The sequence below is a fragment of the Grammomys surdaster genome, unplaced genomic scaffold, assembly GCF_004785775.1.
Source record: "Grammomys surdaster isolate TR1022 unplaced genomic scaffold, NIH_TR_1.0 125877, whole genome shotgun sequence".
NCBI lineage: Eukaryota > Metazoa > Chordata > Mammalia > Rodentia > Muridae > Grammomys > Grammomys surdaster.
The window spans coordinates 144,421-167,909 of NW_021620702.1; the positions used below are offsets into that span (position 1 = coordinate 144,421).

The 23,489-nt window shown below is 51.9% G+C and overlaps 2 protein-coding genes across 2 annotated transcripts in view; both read right to left on the minus strand.

Annotated features, from left to right (window-relative positions):
- Nucleotides 1-2,400, minus strand: part of Tac3 (tachykinin 3) — a 7,439-nt gene extending 5,039 nt beyond the window's left edge. The window contains exons 1-3 of the mRNA XM_028752141.1: nt 2,203-2,400; nt 1,423-1,465; nt 745-867 (exon numbers count right to left, since the gene is read on the minus strand). Of these exons, the coding sequence (XP_028607974.1) occupies nt 745-849 (105 nt within the window). The 5' untranslated portion in view covers nt 850-867; nt 1,423-1,465; nt 2,203-2,400. The remainder of the gene's footprint in view (nt 1-744; nt 868-1,422; nt 1,466-2,202) is intronic.
- A 3,634-nt stretch (nt 2,401-6,034) lies between these two features.
- Myo1a (myosin IA) lies at nt 6,035-21,498 on the minus strand. The gene is made up of 27 exons (XM_028752114.1): nt 21,385-21,498; nt 21,174-21,289; nt 20,843-20,937; nt 19,847-19,951; nt 19,601-19,647; nt 19,407-19,470; nt 19,082-19,180; nt 16,911-17,014; nt 16,645-16,792; nt 16,123-16,241; nt 15,936-16,022; nt 14,327-14,392; nt 14,112-14,216; nt 13,186-13,248; nt 12,805-13,005; nt 12,455-12,681; nt 11,939-12,139; nt 11,689-11,782; nt 11,234-11,383; nt 11,073-11,141; nt 10,692-10,766; nt 8,387-8,521; nt 7,648-7,754; nt 7,216-7,348; nt 6,961-7,113; nt 6,665-6,792; nt 6,035-6,353 (listed from the first exon to the last, which is right to left on the minus strand). The coding sequence occupies exons 1-27, from the start codon at nt 21,496-21,498 to the stop codon at nt 6,227-6,229; spliced, it is 3,132 nt and encodes a 1,043-aa protein (XP_028607947.1). The 3' UTR covers nt 6,035-6,226.
- Between the last annotated feature and the right edge of the window lie 1,991 nt (nt 21,499-23,489).

Consider the following 23,489-nt stretch of genomic DNA (forward strand, 5'->3'; position numbering starts at 1 on the left):
CTCTCTCTCTCTCTCTCTCTCTCTCTCTCTCTCTCTCTCTCTCTCTCTCTCTGCCCAGCACACAGCTTCCCAGAAGCCACTTTTCCCAAATTGTTCAAATACTTGGCACCCCTCCTGTAATGAGATGCTAAACAGACCAGAGCTGGAGAGGAAGCGAGGCTTCACACACTGAATGTGTAATAAGTCCCACCTGTAATCATCTTTAAAAGCATTTGTACCGATGTAACTGCTGTCAACTCAAAGCCCTGAGAAGACTTCTTCCCTACGACGACCTGACAGGGCCTATTCTTTTTCTTAGAGGAACTTTGGAAATCCAGGCTCACCCTGACTTGTTTTTTTTTTTTCTGTTTTACATAGTCTGACTAAGCACAGGCTAGAAGTAGGCAGGGGACAGGGGAGAAGGGAAAGGACACACCTGAGACTGCAAGAGGTGGGTAAGAGGGGGTCTGCATCTTGAATTAAATACTTGTATCTGATAGATTATAGATATGTATATATACACACACACACAAACTACTCAATTCATATAATACTGAACAACATTTTTTAGGGTATACTTTATCTACCAGATATCCAAGACATAGAGGGATACCCTAGAGACAATGGATGCAGGAGAGGACCAGAAATACAGAGAAAGTTAGAGACAAAATGCCCAACCCCACCAGCCCACCTTCTTCCCTCCAGACAGACAGACAGAACCCCAAGTCTTCCTGAGGTACTGGACTCTGTCAGGGGTCATCTTACCTTACTGAGCCTCCCTCCCTGCCCGTGCGGCTCCTCACACACAGCCCCGGAGGTCCAAGCCAAGCTGAGGGCGAGGACAGCCGCGAACAGCATGGCGCTCCTCATGGTGCCTGAAGGACAAAGCTGAGAAGGAGGGAAGACAGCCTGGAGGAGACACAGGAGGCCTTCCCAGCCAGCCGCTGGTTCCCACTGTGTTTTTTTAGCCCCTGGCTCCCCTATCTAAGCCCTAATCTGAAGAACATTGGGTGCATCTCTGAGAAGGAGGTGCATCATTTTGCTTCAGCTTCTCCTCCATTAAGCATCTCCCCAGGGTCTGCCCCAACAATGAGCAGTGGCGTGGTACTGGGGTCTCCAGGTCCAAAGGATGGTAGACTTACAGGACATTCACCGGTCTGTTTCTTTAGTCAGCCCTGAAAGGGCCCCCCCCCCCCAAATACTGTTCTACAGCACCACATAAGCCAAGACATACAGAAACTTTCTGACCTGTCAATATCAGTCTTGATACTGGCCACAGATGCCGAGCGTTAACAACTGTCCATCCTCCTGGGCATTTCCTGATCTCCTTCCTGGTGCCCTGCTTGCTCATCAGAGGCTACCATCTCCTTTACCCCCTCCTGACTGGCACCCCTTGTCCTTGGTGCCGGCTTCAGGCTACCGCACCATCTTCCCTGAACCTACCTGTGGAGCTGGATGGCTGACAGGATCAGGGAGCTGACTGATGCTGCTGCGGAGACAGAGAGAGACAAGAGTGCAGGGGCTCTGGAAGGTGGCAGGAGCCAGTCCCAGCTCCCTGATAAAGGTTCTGGGAGGGTTTGGGGGAGTCGAGGGGAGGGGCTGAGAGTCACCAATCCCAGGGTGGCTGGAGGGGAGGAGGAAGGCTGGTAGGGGAGAAAATGCAGGCTGTAGTCACATACCCAGACACACTCGCACATGTACACACACACACACACACACACACACACACCAGCCCCAGCAGTGAGCTAGAGTTGCCCAGCAGCCCACTTTCCAGAGGCAGCCAAGGCAGGCGCTCTATGGAATGCCATAGTGTGTGATTTCTCAGAAAGTCACACACCAGGTCTAGCTCAGTAGGTGTGTCTCCTGGACCCCTTTCCGATAACTCATCAGCCCCTCTCCCTTTAAGCCTCCAGGTCTGACTACCAGCCTGGGACAGCTCAGACAGGTGTCTCCATCCCTGCCACCACCAAGACAACCCCACCTGAAGCCTGGGGGTGAAGCTGGCTCCCTCTTCTGTCTCCTGGTCCTCACCCCAAGGGAGATGCAGGCTTCTGCACTGAGACTCTCCTACCTCCCTCCTCCCTACCAGTGCTGGAGCCTGCCCTCCTACCCCACCTCTCCTTCCTGGATGAGCTGCTTCAGCTGCCCTGTGCTGGAATCCTGCCTGCCATGCCTCCTGCAGCAGTCTGAGAGGAGGAACAAACCCTGCCATCCTGCCCCCACCTTGCTCTGCTCTGCAACTTCGTCTCTTTAATCACCTCCTTTTCCTCTCAAACCTCAGACATCTTTTCTGATGTTTCCAGTCCTCCTTTACATCCCACACAGATGAAGGGGCTTTTCTGTAGGTTCTTTAGTCCAGGAGAGAGAGACCCAGGGAAGGAGAAAGAGCCAGTGTCAAAACTGGAACTCAGAGAGGGCCAGATGTGCACTTGGAAAGCGGCAACTGGGACCCAGCCCAGGGTTTAGATACTCACGGGGAGCTTAGATACGCAGCAGGCATTTGATTGTCCTCACCTCCACCATAGAAATAAAAATATACCCATTTTTCTGATTAGGAAACTGAGGTCAGGCAGTTCAGTGACACTCCGGTACACAGTGCTACTAACTGTTGAAGAGCCACGATCTGGGCTCTTCTTACTCTAAATCTGTCACTGTTTTTACTGCGTGGCATGTTGACCTTTGAGGGAGCCATGTGTCCGCTCTTCCAGAGGGCACAGAGGGCCATCTTTCTGAGTCTCAGAGATTTGGAAACATCAACCCTTTTACATCCAGACAAGGAGAGTGTAGTGTGTGCCCCCTATTTACTTTAGACTCCTTCTCCAATCACCCCAGATTCCCCTACTCCTTTTCTCCAGCATTTACCATATCCAAAGGCTGATATTTCACTCATTGTCTCTGTCAAACGCACCAACTGTACTAAGCATACCAAGGACAAGAATTTTGCCTGCCACTGAACCCCTCACCGCACAATGTTGGGCATATCATAGATGCTCAATAAAAATTTTATGAGAAAGGAAGCCAGAGCCAAGGTTTTTTGGATTTTGTTTGGGTTTTGTTTATTTTTTTAATTTCCAACCCAAACATCTGAATTGCTTATTGGGTCCTGAAGTCCTTTCTCCACTTCACACACCCTGGGACTTGGGTCATAGTGATAAAGTCACGCTGGCTACACAGGGCCCCATGTTCACCCCAAATGTGGGCAGCAGCTGGGTACCAAGGTCTCTTTATGATATGAGAGGCTAATGGGGCCTCATTAAAAGCCTCTCATTACCCGGTTAATTGCAGGACAGCGTGGGCAAAGAACAGGGGCCGGCACCCAGAGTTTTGGATATCTACTGAGGAGAATAGAAATGGGGGCTGTTTACATTCTAATTGTGTGAAGCGTTCCTTAGAGAACTGTTTCTAATCCAGCCCTAGATTGCTCCCTCCTTTCCCCATCTATCCTCACCAACCTGAGGACAGAAGACCAAGCTGAGGCCAGAGGAGTTGACTGTGCAAGAGCAGATATGAGTCCAGAAGCTGAGGACCAAAAGTATGGTGGCCCCAGCTCTGTAAGCCCCTCCCCCACCCCCCAACGCAGCCACCCCTGTCCCAAGCCCTGACATCAGCGAAGCCGAGCTTCAGCAAAGGTCTACCATGAATAATGTCCTTTGATGATGCTGGCAGTCACGGAGGATGGCAGGAGTCGAGGCTGGGGGGGAGCTGATCACCCCTTGATCTCTGGGATTAGTGACGACTTGAAAGAGTGGATGCCACCCAAGCTAGCAGTGGTGGAGGAGGAAGGCTGCAGAGTGCCAGAGCAGGCAGCTTGGGGGGGGGTGCCCACAAATCATATGCAAACGACATGTAAAGTGCCTGTTGCAGCTACGGAATACCCAGGAGTTTTTTTCCTCTGAACGGTTCCCTACTCAGATGCTGCCATCATAGAGAAGGTGGTGCATAAAGTCGGGGTCCGTAACAGCAGGCACCCCCATCCCTGACCACACTGTAGGTGTGTCCCGTTGTCCAGAGGAGAGACAGGTTAGATAGCCGCTTTCTAGGGCCCAAGCTCTTATGCACAAGGTGACCCGTGCCTGGCCACCATTGTACTCTGCTGTGGACTCTCTCGGTATCTGGAGAGACGCTTAGTCGAGAGTGGGGCTGAGCCGCGTGTGACAGAGAAGGACCAACCGATACCTCCATTCAAGAACTAGAAAGAGGCCCTGAGGGCAGAGAGAAGAAACTAAGCCTGGACTGTGTCGAGATAGCAAAGCCCTCAGTGGCTCCTCAGTGGGGGAGTCAGGGTGGTCCAGGATGCTTGTGGCCCTCTGAGGTTGAAGCACCTACACCTTGAGGGGGCTGGATGTGCTGAGTCAAAAGGCTGGGGTGGGGCCGGTTGCAGAATCCTGATCCCCGCAGCGGAAAAAGTCAACTCCAGCTCTTTCCAGAGGGAAAATGGACCCAGGGCTCCAGAAGAAAGGAGAGACGAGGCAGGGGAGGCAGGATAGGGGGCTGAGCCCTCCCCGTTCTTGAACTAGCATCCGTCAACGAGGAGGGAAAAAAAATGGAGGCTCAAAACCTACTTAGCCCTCCCCATCCCTGCCCCCACCCGGGGAGCTGGCAGCTCCCTCAGCTCTGGGGAAAGAAAAGCAGGATGGGGAGCAGCAGCTGCATTTTCTCCTGAAATTGCTTCTGAAAATGACCAGACACTTCACTGGGAGAGTGACGACAATTTGGGCCCTGGGAGCCGGAGCCGAGGCGGAGAGCGGGGGCGATCGGGCGTGGGTCACCGCCCGCTCCCAGCCAGACAAGATCTTCTGATTCTGAGAACTCAAGGTTGGCGTTGTCATCTGGGGAGTGGGAGGCTAGACAGAGTCTGAGCTACCCTTCCTCCAGACCCATCAGGACAGGTTCTAGCCTCGTGCTGCCCAGGGCCCTTTGCAGCCCAGAGCAGGGTACGCCAAAGCTCGGGGCTTGGGCTCAGGGATAGAGAGAGAGTAATCTGCAGGCAGGAAGGATAGTTAATCAGGTCTCCCCGCCAGCATGATTACTTGGACCCGTGAGCTGCCTATCGATGCAGGCTGCAAGGGACCCCAGCCTCAGAACTCAGCGAGCTCAGAGCTCAGTGGAGGAGGCAAGGGGAGGGGTGAAAGGGAGGGTGGAGAGGGGGAGACTTCCAGAGACAGGAACAGCAGCCCTTCCTAGCCTCTCCCTGGGTACAGATCTACATTTTACTGCTGTGTGCAGCGTGTTCCCCAGAAGACAGAACAGGGTGGTGAGACAGGACAGTCTGAGGAAAAAGAAATAAAGGACAGTGGGAAAAGATATAAAGCAATGGCTTTCTACAAAACATTACATGCTAACATTGTCAAAGCCTACTCAAGCAGAGACGGGGAGGTGGCGTGACACGGCCTAAGAGTAATAAACAGCTCAGAGGAAATAACGGAAGACAAGAGGGACAGAGTCGGTCCTAGAGATGAGCACGTCTGAATCAGAGCGTCTATCCCTGTCAAGGGCTCAACTGTGGGGCCATTTAGTCCCCAGGGGCACGGAGAGCAAGAGGGTTTCTGGGAGTGCTGTAGCCCATCCCTGGGACAGAGGCTGATGGAGATCCTGGGAGCAGTGTCCTGCATACCCCAGCTTGCTTCAGCTTGCTTCAGCTTGCACAAACCTTGCAGCCTTAGGTTTCTTTTCAGGCGTTGTCACTAAGGAGCCTAGTCTCCAAGAAAGGCATCCTCAGGTCTTCCCTCCAGGGACACACTTAATGAATTGGCTTGTTGGCCACCTGCGACCTGAGCCCTATCCTAGACTTCTGCAACCCCCACCTCAGTATCTCTAAACTCCAACCGAGCTCAGCCGGTCAAGGAGGCCAGAAACAATTCTTCTTTTCCTTATTGTCTGTGCTCTCTGGCTCCGGGGAGCATGAGAAACACGTGGCATGGGGAATCGGGGTGGAGGATCAGAGCACAACTGTAAAAATCAAGAAATGGAGGGAAAAAACAGGCATATGTACCTGAGTGAGGAAAGGAGGAAACTGGGGCCCACCAACAGTGCCCAGACCTTTTTGAACCACTCAATTTATTAACGGACAGCCGGGCTGAAGCTGGCAGTAAACTGCATTTGGGTAAAATTTCTAGAAAGGTCCAGGGAACAGGGAGGGCGTCTTCAAGGGTTCTTCATCTCGTAGCCCCGCCTCACGGTCAGAAGAGCTAGACACACAGTTCTGCTCCAGAGGAAGAAAATGCATCTCCAGGAGGCTCCAACCTTATCACCGCACAGTTACCTCCATGGAACGACTCCCCTTCTTCTTGCAAACCAGCTTTCTGTCCCCGTTCCCCTCTGGGCCCTGGATAACCTTGACAGCCACGCTGCCCTCCTTGAACCTCACTGAGAACCTGGAAGGAGAAGAGACGGAGAAACCCAAGCTAGTACCTCCATCCTCCATGCCTGACTCCTGTCTCCTCCCTGTGGAGCAAACACGCACTATGCCCCCACCCATCATCCGATGACTCAAGACCCAAGAGAACTTGGTGCAGAGAGTCCAGACATGAGGGGAAGGAAGCCCGGGTAACACTGAGACAAACCCACGAGCCCTCCCCTGACACAGTCTGTCTCGCTTTCTGAGTGCACGAATTTCCCGGTCACAATGACCAGTATTCTGGACACCTGTCCCAAGCTGTCCCTCATTGCCAGCCCATGGCCTTACTTCTCAGTCACAGTGACAGAAAGCTGCCTCTGTGTGGCATCCAGCACTGCTTGGTATATTTTTGTCAGCAGTTCAACCACATGGTCGCTGACTAGCAGGATGTCCCCCTTGGAGACTGCCGATGACATCTTAGGAGAAGGGAAAAAAATTAGCAGAGGTTAATGCCCCCCACCCCACCCGGCAGTCTGAGGGACATCAAAGACCCATAGTGAGTGAGAAAGTTAGTTCTAGCATATCCAGTTCACCTCAGCTCTAGGACGTCCACTCTGGAGACCCCACCTACGTGGCTCAAATACCTCACTCAGATGCATGCTGAAGAGCCCGTCACGGAGGCTGGTGACTGACACCCCAGCTATATCCTCTAGTCCTATGACAATCTGGGGCTGGGACTTCTTGGCATCTGTGAGAATCACCTGCCCCTTGGTCAAGAGGAGAATCCGTGCCGATGTCTAGAGAGGAGACGGGAGAGTGAGGACAGGCATTGCCACCCAGCCCACCCACTGAGCAAAGCCTCCGAAGATGGGCCTCTGTGGGCTGCAGTAGCTCTTCACCTTGCCATTGCCACGGTTGACCTTCCTCACGGTGTCTGCCATCAGGACAGGCCCTTCCTCCCTGCCCTTCAGTCTCTGCAGCTTGGGGTTCCCTTGCAGGCCGATGTAATCACCACGGAAAGGGATAGGCACGCTGAGGACACACGAGAGGTGGAGAGGTCCGCTATGTGAACAAAGCCTTCCTGGGGGCCCTCCTCTTGTATCACATCTTGTTTTAGAGATCCAGAGACATGGACCAGGATCAATGCCGTCAGAACTACAGTGCGGCAGGCACGTGCGCACGCACGCATGCACGCAAGCATGCACGTTGGGTCAGAGACTTCAAGGAGGGCACAGCTTGGTGTCTCCCATCCTCTCATGCAACTCTGCTGTGGGTTCAAGCTTAAGAGGTGCCATGTGACAGAAATGGCTACTATGTTTGGAGGCCCTCACCTCTGGGGGTAGGAAGCCTTCTTGCCCTTAAGCAGTTCGCTGGCACAGAGTTTTTCCCTCAGTGTCTGCACCTGCTTCGGGGGCAGCTGATCTCGGAACTTCTTGCACTGTGAGGAGGAGAAACCTCAGATCATGGAGGTGACCTTACTCTCTAGGGAGAGAGCGAGGAAAGGAGGCAGGAGGACAGGAGGCGAGGAGACAGCTGGAGGGGAAATGACAGGGGCACAGGAAGGGGCCTGGAGGACCAGGGAGGGACTCAGAGGGAAATGAGGTGTTGAGCAGAGAGTAGACGCCAGCGAATACAAGCGCAAGCGCAGTGAAAGCACATAGCCAGCCCAGCACGCAGGACCAGGCTTAGCCTAGGTGGGCAGCCCAGACTAGTTCCTGAATAAAGAACGGATGACATTATGACGGGAAGTGAACTTAGTCACAAAGAGGACAAATGTTTGTGGTTCCCACCTGCAGGAGTTTCCCTCAGTGATGAGAGTCATTGAAACAGAAAGTAGACTATAGGTTAAAGACAAGGAGGCCAGGACCAAGGAGCGAGGAGAGGAGCGGAGGTCTGGGTGGTCATGTGACCTTGCACCAACCTGGATAAGCTCGTTGCCAACGTTCCGACACTTAGAAACGGGAACGTAATTTATATATATTTTACCGCAGTAATGAAAAAAAGGAATAAGGAGGAAAATAAGGGAGGGCGGGGTCACGAGCGAGAAGGGAGGGGCCTCGGAAACTCCACCTTCCACTGGTAGAAGAGGCGCTGCAGCTCCTGATTGGCTGTGTTGAAGCACCTGTAAGGGGCGGCTGGCCATGTGTTGTCCAACACTTTGGTGGATGGCAAATTCTTCTTCAGATTCAAGAGGAATTTCTGTGCCTGGGTTGAAAGCAGAGAGTTAGGAATGAGAACCTACTCAGGCAGGTAGACAGACTCACTCCGGAGTCCTGCAGCTCAGGAGGACAGTGGGCGGAGCAGAGCCGAGGAGGTGGGACAGGCTTGCCTCCTGGGACTCTATGGGTGTGCACTGTGCTCCCGGGATGGGAATTTGGGAATTAGGAACACGGGAAGCAGTGGAATAGGAGGGCTGACCGTAGGGAGTGAGGTGGGCACGCCGACACCAAAGCTAGTCTCTATATACTGTCCCCTGGCTTTCTCTTCTCAGGTCACAGTGACCTACAGTTAGGGCCAGTGTGTGTATGTGTGTGTGTGTGTGTGTTGGTTATTGAATAGACAAAAATCTGCCGTCCACTCTAATCAGTGGTGCCTGATATCTCAGCCTGCCATTCAAAGCCCTCCATTTGGAGCCCAGAGTCTTGTGCCAGAACCCCCTGGACTCCCATTATTCCAACCAGAAAGGTTCCTTGCCACAGACTCCCTACCCTCTTCTTTGCACTCTCAAGGATAATGGCACTCAGCCTACTCTTCGCTGATCTGAAAGCCCAGCCCTACTCAGGGAGATTCTGTCCAACTTGTGAGTCATAGCCTGGAACCTTCCCAGATGACCCAGTATCTCCCATAATATCCTTCCAGCTAGTGTGGAACTGCTGAGTGCTTACTTTTCTATATCCTCAGTGTCCAAGCCTGCCTAGAGCCGTGGGCTGTCCAAACTTCTGTTAGAAGGACTTGGGCAGTGGCTAGAAACTCAGAAATCAAGCGCTTTACATGCTAGTTCTACCATTTACCAGCTACAGGACCTGGAATAAAGTACTCAGCCTCCATAAGTGTGTGTGAGTGTGAGTGTGTGTGTGTGTGCGCGTGTGTGTTTGAGATAGGCTCTCACTATGTAGCTCTGTCACTCGCTATATAGACTAAGCTAGCCTCCAGCTCACAGAGATCCACCTGCCTCTACCCCCAAGTGCTGGAATTAAAGGCATGCCCCACCACACCTGGCCCAGGTTGTAGGTTTTTTGTTTTGTTTTTGCCTGTCAAACTGGGGAAAGCAGAGGGCCTACAGAACAGGGTTGTTAGAGGCTTGAAAGTAAGCATAGAAAGATTGCAGCATGTTGTCAGGATTCAGAGGAAGCACCCCAAGGCTAAAAGCCCATAGCAAAGTGTCAGAGGCAGTGACAGAATCCGTGACCAGGATTCTTGGAGTGTGATTTATTGAACCACAGAGCTCCTGGGTTGATGGACAGCAGCAGCCTGACAAAGCGCAGGTTAAAGGAATGTTCAAAGAAGGGAGGTGGGAGCAAACCCAGATAGCAGGCCTCAGGAGTCAAGCGAGGCCGCACGTACTGTGGGGAGAGGCAGGACACAGTGGAGCCAGCCCAACAGGCCTGGGTAGCATGGGGCCAGGGAGGAGGGGGACACAGAGGCAGAGGGTGCCCCAAGGCCTCAGCTTCAGAGCTCCCACTCCTCCTAGCCACACAGTCCCCGGCTTTAGGATGACAAACAGGAGTTTGTCAACTTAACTGAGCATACCTGGCGAGGGTCCTAAAAACTAACAAATCCAGCCACCTGAGGTCAGCTATACCTTTCTGCAGCCCTGGAGCTAGAGCTAATGCCCCCACATCCCCTGTCTGCTCTTTCCCAATGCTTCCTGGGGTCCTGTCCCTCTGTGGCTTTCGAAATATCCTCTCAGAAGTGCCACCACTATCAGACAGACATCCTGCGGGAAGTCACCCACAGCTGGAGGCTTCCTTCTGTCAGTTCCTTCCAGAGACACCCCTCCTCACTTGCCTGGGGCTTCAGAGGAGATAGGAGAAGTTGTGATTCCTTCCACCTCAAAATGGATCTTAGAGGCTAGGCTAGTTAATCTTGTGTGTCCTCAGTCCACTTTGTAAGAAGGCTAGCCCCGGCCAATCTATCCCCAAGTCTGTGGCTACTGTGCTCAGGTGTGGTCCTCATCACAAGATGCAGACAGCATCGACCTGAGCTAAGTGATGTCTGATGTGACTGCAGCCACGGACTGGGAGCTTGCTCCCAGCGTGTGACTGCTCCATCCCATAGAGTGAAGAAGCGCCAAGGGAAAGCTCAGGACCACTCACCCATCGTCCCCCAAGACTACCCCAACTCCTCACCCCACTCCCACCTTAGCCCCACTTACTATGCTCTGGTAGATAAAATTTGCCACGGTGAGGGCAGCGCCTGACCGGAAGTATTTTCGATAGTTCTTGCGGGCCTAGCGGGGACGTGTGAGGAAGAAGTCAGGGTGAAGACAGTCTAGAAGAGGGTCTGCTATTTTGTTTTCAAAGTACAGAGTCAGAAAATAATAAACAAATAACAAAGGGCTGAGATTGTAACTGGAAAATGATAGGAAGTCATCTACAGCTAAGGGCAGAAACACCCTCAGACCTATACCCCCAACCAGAGCAGGAGGACGGTCCCAGTGTCAGAGTGGCCCTAGGAGGCTTTTCTCACAGCACGGGGAGAGGGGACAACCTAGCCGAAGCCACATGTGGGCCGGGGCCCCTCTTCACTTCCTTACCTTCCACCCCCTCACGAAAGCCTGGATCAGCAGTACTGACGACTTTATCTTCCCATAGTGCTTCTTTTGCTGTAGGAGACATGGGCACGGTTAGGAAAAGCCACACGTATCCTTCCGCAACAGGAGTGATGACTGACATGGCGCTTAGGAGGCAGCAGCACCTTGTTGCCCCGGAACCAAGCTGAGATGAGGATCTGACTCTTCCGCATCTGCTGGTAGTAGGTCCGACAGCGCCAGCCCCGGTAAACCTTCTGTATGAGGGTGACCAGCTGCTGAATCCTCAGACGCCTTTGTTCTTCCAGGTAGAAAAGCTGGGGGTTGGGGGGTAAGAGGGGCTAGTTTCAGTTTGCACAACACTGAACACACTACACTACAGGCTCCCCAGCAAGCACCTCACATGACCACCCGTTTTTCAGTGTCTACTACAGCCAGCCAGGCCCTACAGTGAGCCCCTAGCTTAGGGCAGGCAGTGTCCCGCACTCAATTCCCAGAGTGGCGCCTTTCTCAGGCACCATACAGTCCTGTGCTGGATGCTGCTTTCCTCTTTCTCAGGTGAGCCTATAATAGTTCCACATTCTATTCCCCACCAAATGCAGCGGCACACTTCCTGACTCACGGTCTTGGGGCTTCTGATGAAGATCTTTGTCTTCCCATAGGCCAGCTCCTCTGACGACAAAGTCAGAGACCCTAGGACCTTCTCCACACCTTCCCTATAGGGACAGATGGGGAGAGCTGCAGAGAGGTGTGTCAGGGCAGAGTCCTCTCCACATTTCCCTTATCCCTCTAAAGAGAAATGTCATTTCCCCAAGGACCCATCTGCCTCCTTCAGCAGATTTATTCAGCACCTTCTCCCCGCTGGGTCTTACCGATCTTCCCCATTCCAGTGAGGCCAGGTGCTCCGGCTCAGCAATCGGTACCTTTCCAGGAAAGGCTTATAGTTCTGGCGGAAGGCATAGCCAGCCCTGCGCACCCGAACATTCTCCAGCAGCCCGAGGTATCGAGCCTGGACCATAACCAGCTCTGAGGTGAACCTGCCTTGCTGCTGCTGGTCATTGGGCTTTATGCACCTGGTCGGGAAGTCGGGAAGACACAGGCTCAGGAGCAGACACCTTGCCAGTGAAACGGCTCTGGTCTCCACACGCCTACTTCCCACAACTCCCAGAGGTGGAAATCTCAACAGAAGTGAAAAGAGACCCTCTAGCCTTCCAGTCTCACAATCTGATGCCACTCTATCCACCACTGGATGCTCAGCTCCTCATCTGGTCTTCCCAGAGGAAAGAGCCTCTAAAACCCTGTTCTAAGGACGCCCGACACGGACACGCTCCACCATGCATTGGCCCTATCCTCTATGAAGGACATTCACAGTGTGTCCAGCTTTTCACCTGATGTAGTTGGGGTTCTTAGAATACAGGTTCTTCATGAGTATGGCCACCGAATTCTTAAACTGGGTCCCGGCAGTCGGGGGACGTTTGAGAGACGCTTCCTTGGGATTCCCCTCTGGGAACAAGGATCGGAGGAGGCGATGCCGGGCCTTCCACATTGTCTGGGATAGGTCTCGGAAGAGTAGGTCGTTATTCTTGTCGATAAAGCCGGTCACGTTGTATGTCACCTGCAGAGAATCGGATGTGGGTTCAGAGCCCATGGCTACCTTCCGGCACCCGGACCACCCCAGTTACACTGAGAAGCACCTTCAGTTCGCGTTCCCATACCCCACGCAGCTCTACTACATCACCTTGCCCGCATAGTGGCAGATGCGGAAGCAGCTGAGGCCCATGGTGCGGTCGTACTGGCGCTGAGCATTCTGGGTAACTTTACTCTCGTAGTGACTGTGCTTAGAGAAGAGCTGGTTCAGTTTTGCTAGGAAAGTAGTGTCGCTGACCACCCCGGGTCTCAGGCACTCTTCATCTAACATGACCAGGATGCCTCGCTGACTCTAGGCCAAGGGAACAGAGTCAGTGTAACCTCGACCTGGTCCTTCACGATGTCCACTCAACCCGCTTGCGTCCTTTTCCCTCTTGAAAAGGGAGAAGGGGAGAGAGGGAATCGGGGGCGGGGAAGGATTCTCAGGCAGTCTGGAAAGGGAGGTCCCCAGAGTGAGAGAACAGCCACTCACATGTTCAATAAGGTTACAGATAATGCTGTTGTCAAAGTAGTCCACCTTTTTCCACGGTATGCCCTGGCCAAGGGAGACATCAGTTACAGAAGCAAGTCCCAGGAAATCTTTAAAGACCTCACCAGACCCAGACTCCCTTTAACCCACCCCACAAAGGAACTTTGGAAAGCCTCGTCACTCGGAGAGGCCTTGGTGACATTCAGTTTACAACTCATCCCTCCCAGGTTGGTAAAAGAGAAAGAAAAAAAAAAAATCCGTGACACGACTTTTTAAAAGTCTTCCCTGCATTTGCAGCTATGTTGCCTGAAGAGCTTTCTGCGGGGGGGGGGGGGGGAGGCGGTTCGTAAACTCACAGGGGACGTCTCCAGGTTTGTGTGATACTCAGCCACTCACACTTGGAAGTGGACTGGCTTAATCAGAGAGCTTTTCTGACACCTAGCCATGGAACGCAGGGGTTTACACTGAGTCAGAGGGTGTGAAGATCGGGAGCCGTAGGGCACTGCTGATGAGCAAGTTTGGAGTGATGCAGCTCTAACGGGCGGACAGCAACATCACCCAGCGCCAGGGGGGAGGCAACAGATTCTGACATGTTAGAGACGGGAATTGTATAGAGTGCCAAGCCCCGGGAGAAATGTCCCTTCTCAATCTGTCTATGTCTGTCATGGCCAAGCATAACTGTCACTTCTTTCTTATCAAGACACAAACACCCTTCCATCCGTCTGTCCCCTAGACTGGGCTAGCCTGGAGTGCAAGGCTGGGGACATGGAAGGTATTGGGGGTAACTTAGTACTGCTGAATGTTCAGCCGTGAGAGGGAGACATTTTGTCCTTGCACTCCCATCTGGGTACAATTAGAGGGAAACTGTGATCAGGGAGAAAGGCACGCATCTGGGAGTCTGCAGCAGGACGGGCAGGGGCTCCGCTCACTTCTCTCTTGTATTCCTCCTGTTCTTCCTTCAAGGTCAGTTCTATGAACACCTGTTGTAGCTTCTCATTGCAGTAGTTGATCACGAACTGCTCAAAGCTGTTATCCTGCGTGGAAGGAGGGCGGCTCACTTCAGGTCTTCCTCCCTCACCCAACCGTGAGCCTGTCTCCCTCAAAGGGGATGCAGGACACTGAGGGTTGTCTGATGCTCTCTCACCTCCAATATCTCAAAGCCATAGATATCCAGGACCCCCATAACCTTCCTCTTCTCCCCAGTGCCCACCTGAAGAAGAGAGAGAGGTTAAGTATGAGGAATGGCTCACTGCATGAACTGGGTAGCTAGGATTAGACTGGGAACAAACAGAATTATAGTATGCTCGACCAAGCTGGAGGGGAGCTGGGGTGTCTCCCTTCTTCCCTCAGCGTTCACTGCAGGACAAGCCAAGGAAAAAAGGGGAATTACAAACAGATTCCATGATGGTCCCCATGATACAAATGAGGAAGATATCTTTCACGGTTCCTCACACTGTGGCGACCCACCCCCATACAACTGTGTCCATTGCTACTTTGTAAGTGTAAGTTTGCTACTGTTATGAATGATAACATAAACACTTGTGTTTTCTGATGGTCTTAGGAGATCCCCTGTGAATGGGTTGTTGTATTGACCCACAGGTTTTGGCCATCCCTTACATTTTAACATTTTATAAAAGAAAACCCCATACCATTTACTATGTGATCTGATTAGTTCCCGTTTGGAGATAGGAAAAAAAAAAATCAAACCTTAGAAGAAAAAAGCATTTGCCCCAGCCCAGATGTAAATCTCACCTAACCCTGGGGGCCTTTCGTGGGCCTTCTCCGCAGGCGGCACGCAAATGACCTGAGGGGCAACAGCCTGACTGAAGCTCAGTAGTGAGCCAGGCTTAGCGTGAGTGAGACCCTGTGTTGTACCCACCACACCAAAGCCATAAAGAAATATTCATTTATTCACTGCCGAGCCACCCCGCCAGCCCTTCCGTTCGTCTATATGGCTGGATGATACAGCTACATGTATATATCACATTTTGTTTATCTAGTCGTAATCTGATGAGCATGGGTTATTTCCATTTTTGACTATTAATAATTATATTAATAGTTATGGATTCACTCACTTATGTATTAGTTTGTAGAGACAGGACCTCACATAGCCCAGGATGGTCTTAGAATCACTATTTAGCTCAAGTTGCCCAGCGCTTCCTGATACCCCCCATACCCTAGCACCCTCTTTTTCTTTTTTTTTTTTCTATCACGTGTAACATTCCTACAAATGTTTGTATGCAGCATTCTCTTGGATATATGCCAAGGTGCGGATCTGCCGAATCATACGGCAACCACGCACATTCTGGTCTTCGGTAAACGCCGTGAAACAGGCAGACAATCATACGTGTTAGCGGCTGTTGCCAAATCAGGAACCTGAGGCTCAGTATCTCTGAGAAGGTGAAAGACCAGTAAATAACTGGATCAGACAGAGGGACTCAGACTCCTAGAAGGAGCTGTTCTACCGGGCGGTGGTGGTGCACGCCTTTAATCCCAGCACTTGGGAGGCAGAGGCAGGAGGATTTCTGAGTTCGAGAGTTCGAGGCTAGCCTGGTCTACAGAGTGAGTTCCAGGACAGCCAGGGCTACACAGAGAAACCCTGTCTCGAAAAAAAAAAAAACAAAAAACAAAAAAAACAAAAAACAAAAAAAAAAACCAAAAAAACAAAACCAAAAAAAAAAAAAAGCAAGAATGAGCTGGCGGCCAGAGCATGAAGGTGAAGCAGGCTTTGGGATGGGAGAGCGCCACCTCACCTTGATGCTCTCGTTGATGCGATTCACTATCCAGTCGAAGAGGCGGCTGTAAATATTCTTTGCCAGGGCATCCCGAGCGTATTGAGCCTGGAGGGTGGGGGAGGGAGTGCGGGGGAGGGGACACGGTCTGATTACTGTGGTAGTCACAGAACAGTCTCCGAGTCAGTTCCTTCAGGAGGGCTCTTACCTGAGTGACATTGAGCACAGTGACTACCTTCTCTTTGCCTGTCTCCACCGTTCTTGAGCACAGAGCTCTCTCTAGTTCCACGGAGTTCAAGCCCATCATCTCTCCAATCTCCTGAATACCTAGAAGGATAGAGAAGTACAACGTGGCTGGAGGGGGTGTGGGGGAGGGCCTCATCTCAGTGAGGGAGGGGCTGACCACCAAAGCTGCCTGGATTATTAGTGACCCACGATGGCTGAGGAAGCCACTACAGTTGGACCCAGGAGGAGTGGGGCACATTGCAGGTCAGATTGCTCCCATATCTCAGGAGATTCAACGAAGCTTCTGCACGTCTCAGACCAGAGCCTGATCTGTTTTCAGAAGCTCGTTCTGGAGTACTTCAGTAGAGTGATCAGTGGGTCTCACTGGAGGAGGCCGCAGGAGTGGGCTAAGTGGAAGCGGACCGGGCTGGTCACGTTGGAGCTGGTTCGCAAATTGGACTGAGGGTAGGAGACCCGCGGCGGGCTCCAGGAAGGGGGTACCAACCTTTCGCATCACAGATGCCACTGCCTGGAATCCCGTTGGCCTGGAACTCATCTGTCAGCTTCACGTTCCCCAGCTTCAGCACCAGGGCTGTCACCTCCAGCACTTGTCTAATTTCTTCCTCTGAGAACCCAATCACGGACATCGCATTCTTGGGAAGAAAGCGGAAGTCAAGCTGAGCTAGTGGAGCCGGCCCAAGGCCTCCATTCACAAGTCCTGGGCTCAGAGGATGGCCTGAGGGCCCAAGCCTGCTCACGCTGGACGCTCACCTGTACGGCCCTGAAGTTGGAGGCGTCGTCCATACCGTTCACCTTGGAAACCTCCCTGTTCAGGTAGGCGTAGCCACGTGTGTCCTCCTCAAGCCTTAGGGCCTCTGGGCACACAGAGAGAGTACAGAGGAAATGGTATCATCAGCTCTCTAGGATACATTGGTCTGACATCTCACAGGCCTTGCCCTGGGTCATGATTAAGTTTCATCCCTTGTCTCCTCTGGCTGGGATGATACACTCCTATGATGATAAGTGAATTTTTAAACTGTCTTTTTTTAGGGTTGGGTATTCATATCTGTTAGAGAATTCCACAAGAGTCTCACTGATTTTTATCCCAATCCCCGGGGCTCTAAACAATGAAAACAACCAAGCAAATCCTCCCTCCTGCTCTGGCAAGAAGGTGAGGAGAGAAAAAAAAAAAACATACATATGTGCCCCCAGTCTCACTGTCCCCTGCTGTGTCAACATAGCAATGTCTGCTCCCCAACTCTGACGCTGCCCCGGGAAGATTTTCCCCAATGCTGGCTGCTGACCTAAATGGCTTTCTTGTGTTCGCCTATGATAAGTGAGACTCTCCCAGCCCACATCAAAAGATTTTGATTTTTTTTCTTCCTCCAAAATGAATGATTTGTGTGTCGGAATTGCCTCTCATTGACATGTTACCTGGCTGGCAAACAGGATTTTTATTTTCAGTTTAATAAGTGAACAGAGGAAATGTCTCAAGCTGTTTACTAAGATGGGAAGAGTTGGGCTGATGATAGAGCAGAGAGAGGTACGTCAATTATATTCTGTGCAAAAAAATGATCTGAGAATCAGAGTAGTGAAGCTCAAACGATTTCGGAGGCAGCTCCCTCTAGCACGAAGATTCTGAAATCACCACTTACTAAGGAAGTTCGGAAGCTGGAGGGAGAATGAGTCAGAAAACTAAGGTATAATGAAACCAGGGAGATTCACCCAGTCACAACTTAAACCAACAGATATGGACCCAGCCAGAATAAAACCCTAGTGCCTGTGAGTCAGACAAATTGAACAGCATTAAGGCCATTAAGCCAAGACGGGGAGAATAAGACCTATGCAGCAGTCTCCTGAACCATAAAGATTTCAAGGAATGGGAGAAAAAAAAAAGTTATGCAAAAGTTAAGCACAGAATACAGGGACTCAAAGAGACAGCTCCTTAGGGGCTGGAAATCCACATGGTTGATTCCCCCAGCTAGAGGGGAGGGTTCTGAGAGGCAAACTCTGTCAAGAGCCAAGTCCCCCCCCACACACACACACACCCTCAGTAAGGCTCACCCAGAACCATGCTGGCCAGTCCAGTTTTCAGGCTGCTGTGAACTCTTCCCCAGAACAGTCAAGGAGATCAATGCTACCCACTCCTATGGCTATCTGCACAGGCTTACTGGAACCAACCATAATGCATTGGAGTACTACATGCCTGCCATCCCTACAATACTGAGTTTTTTGATCCATGTCATACTCGGCTCTCTTACTCAGCCCTAACATAATGCATGATCAGGAGATGATGGATGGATGGACGGATGGCTGAAACCTCTATAGAGCTATCTAAGTAAAGAAAACCAGGAATGTTACTGGGCAGTAGTGGCACACGCCTTTAATCCCAGCACTTGAGAGGCAAAGACAAGAAGATCTTTGTTGAGTTCGAGGCCAGCCTGGTCCACAGAGCTAGTTCCAGGACAGCCAGAGATACACAGAGAAAACAACAAATAAAAGAATAGAAAGAAAAGAAAAAAAAACATGGAGGATCCCAGGTGAGGTAGGTATATAAGTCCAGGCACAGTCAATGAAGATCTTAGAAGTTCTCAAACGCTCAACTATCCTGCCTCCTTCTCTGAAACTGTTAGCAGAACCCCTAGGGGTGAAGGAGGAAGGAAGGTAGCTGGGAATGAGTGTCCCAGGCCTGACATCAGCGTGAGGAAAGAAGAAGCACAGGGCAAAGGGCAACGAGGACACAAGGAAGGTGATCTCTGGCCTTGAACCAGCAAAGAAGAGAGCAGAGACACTAGGGGACTTGTTCTCAACACTGAGCCATAAGACTGTGGGTGGGAAATGCAGGGAGGAGACATGGCGAGAGGGCTTGGGAGAAGGGAGAAAGAGGGGCCTGGGACTCTGGAGATAGGACAGGGTTGGGGGTTCCTGGGAAGATCACATACTCAGCAGCTGTGTGTCTGCTCCAGCCAGCAGCTGATAGAAGATATGGAAGTTCCTCTCCCCTTTGAGTTGCTTCACCACTCGGGACTTCTCAAGAAGATCTGGGAGGGAGTGAGGAAACATCCATCTGAGAGCCCAGGAGACTTTCGGCATATCTCCTCCCACCCACCCACCCATTCCGCCCCGAGCCCCAGTGTTCCTAAGAGTTGGGGAGTTTCTTGGAACCTAACAATCCTCTTGCCGGCGGAAGCAGATGGGGATAAGGGGACAGAAGTGGACAGAAGGGGACAGAAGTGTTGGTGAGGCTTATGGGAAGGAGACACATACAGTTGGTGATGACACCACCAAGGGGGGACCCTTTGAAGTCAAACTCGATGTCCATGTACTTTCCCTGCATGGAGAGACCAGTGAAAGCCTTGGCTGTCTTTCTCCTCCCACCACACCTGTGGGAGGGCTCTGTGTTGCCCTCCTCACTTTCAGCCCCCGCCCTGCACTCCTCCTGGGCAGATGTGGTCACTCACAAATCGAGAGGAGTTGTCATTGCGGATAGTCTTGGCGTTGCCAAATGCTGTGAAGACGAAGAAAGAGAAAGTGAGGGGCCGAAGCTCCCAAGAGTTAGAGCCTAGAGGAGAAGAGTCCTGAGGGGACAGCTCCTTCCGGTCTGCCGACCAATCATAGCTTTTATGCTGAAGGGAAACAGTGATTCTGGAAGACTAGCTAAGGCTGAGGGATTCTGGGGATGAGGAGAGTAGAGACCGGCGGCTCACCTTCCAGCACTGGGTTTGACTGAAGCAGCTGCTCCTTCACAGAGTTCACCTGCTCTCCTTTCCCACAGACAGCAGCCACGTAGGACATCACCAGCTTACTCGCCTCTGTGCAGAAGAAGCCCTGAGTGAGTCAGGACACGCCCACTTCCCCCTCCCACCGTTACCTATTAAGAGTCTTGACCAGGACACAACAACCGCTTCCACCCCCTTAACTATCACAGAGTCCCCAACCAGGGCACGCCCACTCTCATCCCACTTAGCTTCACACACTACATCACTGGCAGTAAGAAACACAGGAGGGACTGAACTGGAGAGATGGCTCAGTGGTTAAGAACACTTGCCTCTCTCCCTCCTTCCCTCCCTCCCTCACTCTCCCTCTGTGTGTGTGTGTGTGTGTGTGTGTGTGTGTGTGTGTGTGTGTGTGTGTGAGAGAGAGAGAGAGACAGTGACAGAGACAGAGACAGAGAGACAGAGAACACGTGAGCTCGTGCGCATGCGTGTTCACTTGTTTGTTTTGTTTTGTTTTTCTCGATTCAAAGTTTCTCTGTGTGGCCCTTGCCGCTGGCTGTCCTAGAACTTGCTCTGTAGACCAGGTTGGCCTCAAACTCAGAGATCCACCTGCCTCTGCCTCTGCCTCCTGAGTGCTGGGACTAAAGGCGTGTGCCATCACCGCCCTGCGTTACTTGCTACTGTTGTAGAAGTCTTAGGTTTGGTTCCCAGCACTCGCATTAGGTGGCTCAAAACCACCTGCAACTCCAGTGCCAGAGGATCTGATAGCCTCTTCTGCCTTCTGCAGGCACCTGCATGTCTGTGGTGCATATACAGGCACATATATATAGACACAAAAATGCAAAAACCCTAAGAAAGAAAAAAAAAGGAAGAAAACCTAGAGAGGGAGTAATGGGGATGGAAGACAGGGACAGGCCTGGCCTGGAAAGATAAGGAGATGATTCCAGACATGATTCCTGGTCTCCCCCAAGCCTCGAGCCTCCTCACCAGTCTTGCCAGCTCCACTCTCGCCTGTGATGAGGATACACTGGTCCCGGTCCCGATCCTTCAGTGAGTGGTAGGCCACATTTGCCAAAGCATAGCTTGTGGGAAGGAAGTGGTCAGTGATTAAGGTGAGGCTAGCCCAAGGCAGCATCTTCCAATCCTTAGCACCGAGTTCCTCCACCCTCCTTGTGTGGACCGGATCAGACAAGAACTGAGTCTAGGAAGGATTCTCAGGGGAAGAGGGACGCTGGAGAACCTCCTTTGGGGAAGGGCTCGGGGAGAGGGGGATGCTTCACAGACACTTGTCAGCCCTTCTCTGGCTCCCTTTACTCACATGTGGGGCTTTAGCTCATAGAAAGTATAGTCCCGGTATTTTTCAATGAACTCTGGGCCATAGATGGGTAGTTGCTGGTAGGGATTCATTGAGATCACCACATTCCCAATGTACGTCTGGGGTCAGGAGGAGAGTGAGACAAATGAGCCTGGCAGGAGGGATACTGGAACCCCCTGGGTACCCTACAGCCTGGCCCCCACAGCAAGCTCACATAAATCTCCTTGTTTTCATAACGAAGCTGGAGGTTCTTGATCAGAGACTCCTCATCCAGGGGTTCCAGGAGGATGAGGTCCTCCACCCCCACGGGACCTTCCAGGAGAGGCATGCCAAGATGCTACGAGGATCCTAGGAACAAAGATGGTAAATTGATTGCTGCTGATGGCTCAGCTTAAGAGTTAAGTCATGGTAGGAGGGGAAGAAGGCATAAGGGCCTACGAGAGCCCTCTTCTCCCTCTGTGCAGGAGAGCCCTCTAGCCAGAAGGGTCTCTGGACCAACCTGAACAGCCAAGGAGGTGGAGGAACCCTGGGTAGGGAGTGGGATGGGCATCGGATAGGACTACCTTTGTCTGCCCACCTGGGGGAAGGGGAGCAGAATCGTGCATAAAGTTGAAAGCTGGAGGAAGTGTGAGCCAAGCTTTATTCTGCAGCCAGGTACTCAAGGTGCTCTCCCTCCTCCCTCCTGAGGGGGCACTCTCTCCGGCTCCTTGCCCTAGTGCTTGTATCTAACCCCTACTTCAGTCACCTAATCCCTCTACGGTGCCTGTCTCCAGAGGTCTCTCTTTCCTGTCACTACCACAGTGACTTTACTTTTAGATGCCGTTGGATAAGGCGATGAGCTCGGGAATATAAACAAAAGATCAGAACTGGCCGTAGAAAACGGGAGTGGGTATACGTTCTCAACTGTCGGGTCTCTCGTTACCCCCTCCTGCTTCCGTCTTTAATTGTAAAAATCTTCACAGTTTATACCCATACCTATCATCTTCTGGCATGGACTTTGTCCAAAGAGACACACCCCATTTTTTAGTAGCTGGTGGGAGTGGGCAAGGAGGAGTGCTCCAGGGAGGACTCTGGGTGGGAAGGGGGCAGGGAGAGGGCTGGGCTGGGCTGCACGCATCAGGCATGTGGCAGGTGTTTCTGCAGGAAATAAAAAGCCTCTTCATGCAGACTGAGTGGGCGGGGTGGCAGAATTAGTAGTACAATGGTCAGTGCCACTCCCAAGCAGGAGTATAACACATTCCCTCACTCTCCAGTTTCTGTGAACCTAGGGGGAGAACAGGTACAGCATACAGGGCAAGGAAGCCACCCAGCCTTCTTTCTCCTTCATTCTGCATTCCCCAAGCTCTGGTAACTTCCTCAATACCTAGGGCACCACATGAATACTGATAGTAGTCTCTAGAAAACATGCGGCATTCATCACAGGCCAGGCAGAGCTCTAAACACTGTGACTTGACAGTTATAATAGCCCATGAAGTAGATGCTGTTATTAGCCCATATATTTCTCAGATTAAGGGTAAGTAGCCAGGCATGGTGGCTTATGCCTGTAATCACAGTATTCAGGGGGCTAAGGCAGGAGGATGGTCATGAGTTTGAGGCCAACCTGAGCTGCACAATGAACCACAGACCAGCCTGAAGTACAAAGAAAGATCCGGTCTCTATTTCTCTGTCTCTGTCTCTCCCCACACCTGCATGTGCATGCGTACACATACACACACACACACACACAGAGAGAGAGAGAGAGAGAGAGAGAGAGAGAGAGAGAGAGAGAGAGAGAGAGAGAGACTTTAAAGCAACTTGGCAAAGAGTGTGAAACAGAGGTAGGGTATGAGGGCACATTTTTGAGTTTGAATTAAAGTATGATTATTTGGAGGTGAGAAAGGGAAAAAAGAAACAGATCCCAGAAGGGGCACCCCAAGGTGACGGGTCAGGGCAGGACTTACCCAACAGTAGAAACAAGGGTGTACTTCGGTGTCCCTTGAAGAATGGGGGGGGCTAAGTCCTAGTCTGATGGAAAGGGTATGAGCCACAGATACCAAGGATGGAGCAGTGGCTTCGTTAACAGGAGCTGTCCATGGTGTCAAAAAAGCCGGATGTCCTCTGTCCAACCTTCCTCCGTGCAAGTTCCTCTCACCCCGGCTCCCTGTGAGACTCAGGCCAGAAGAGGCCAGAGAGATGGCTGCTCAGCACAAAGTCCAGGGCTGTTCCTGCTAAGGGTGTGGCTACCTTAACCCTTCACAAGCTCGTGAGGCTTAGACTCCCTGCATTTAGAGAAAGCCTATCTGCCTGGCTTTTACTGAGGGCTCTGATAGAGAAGAGTCC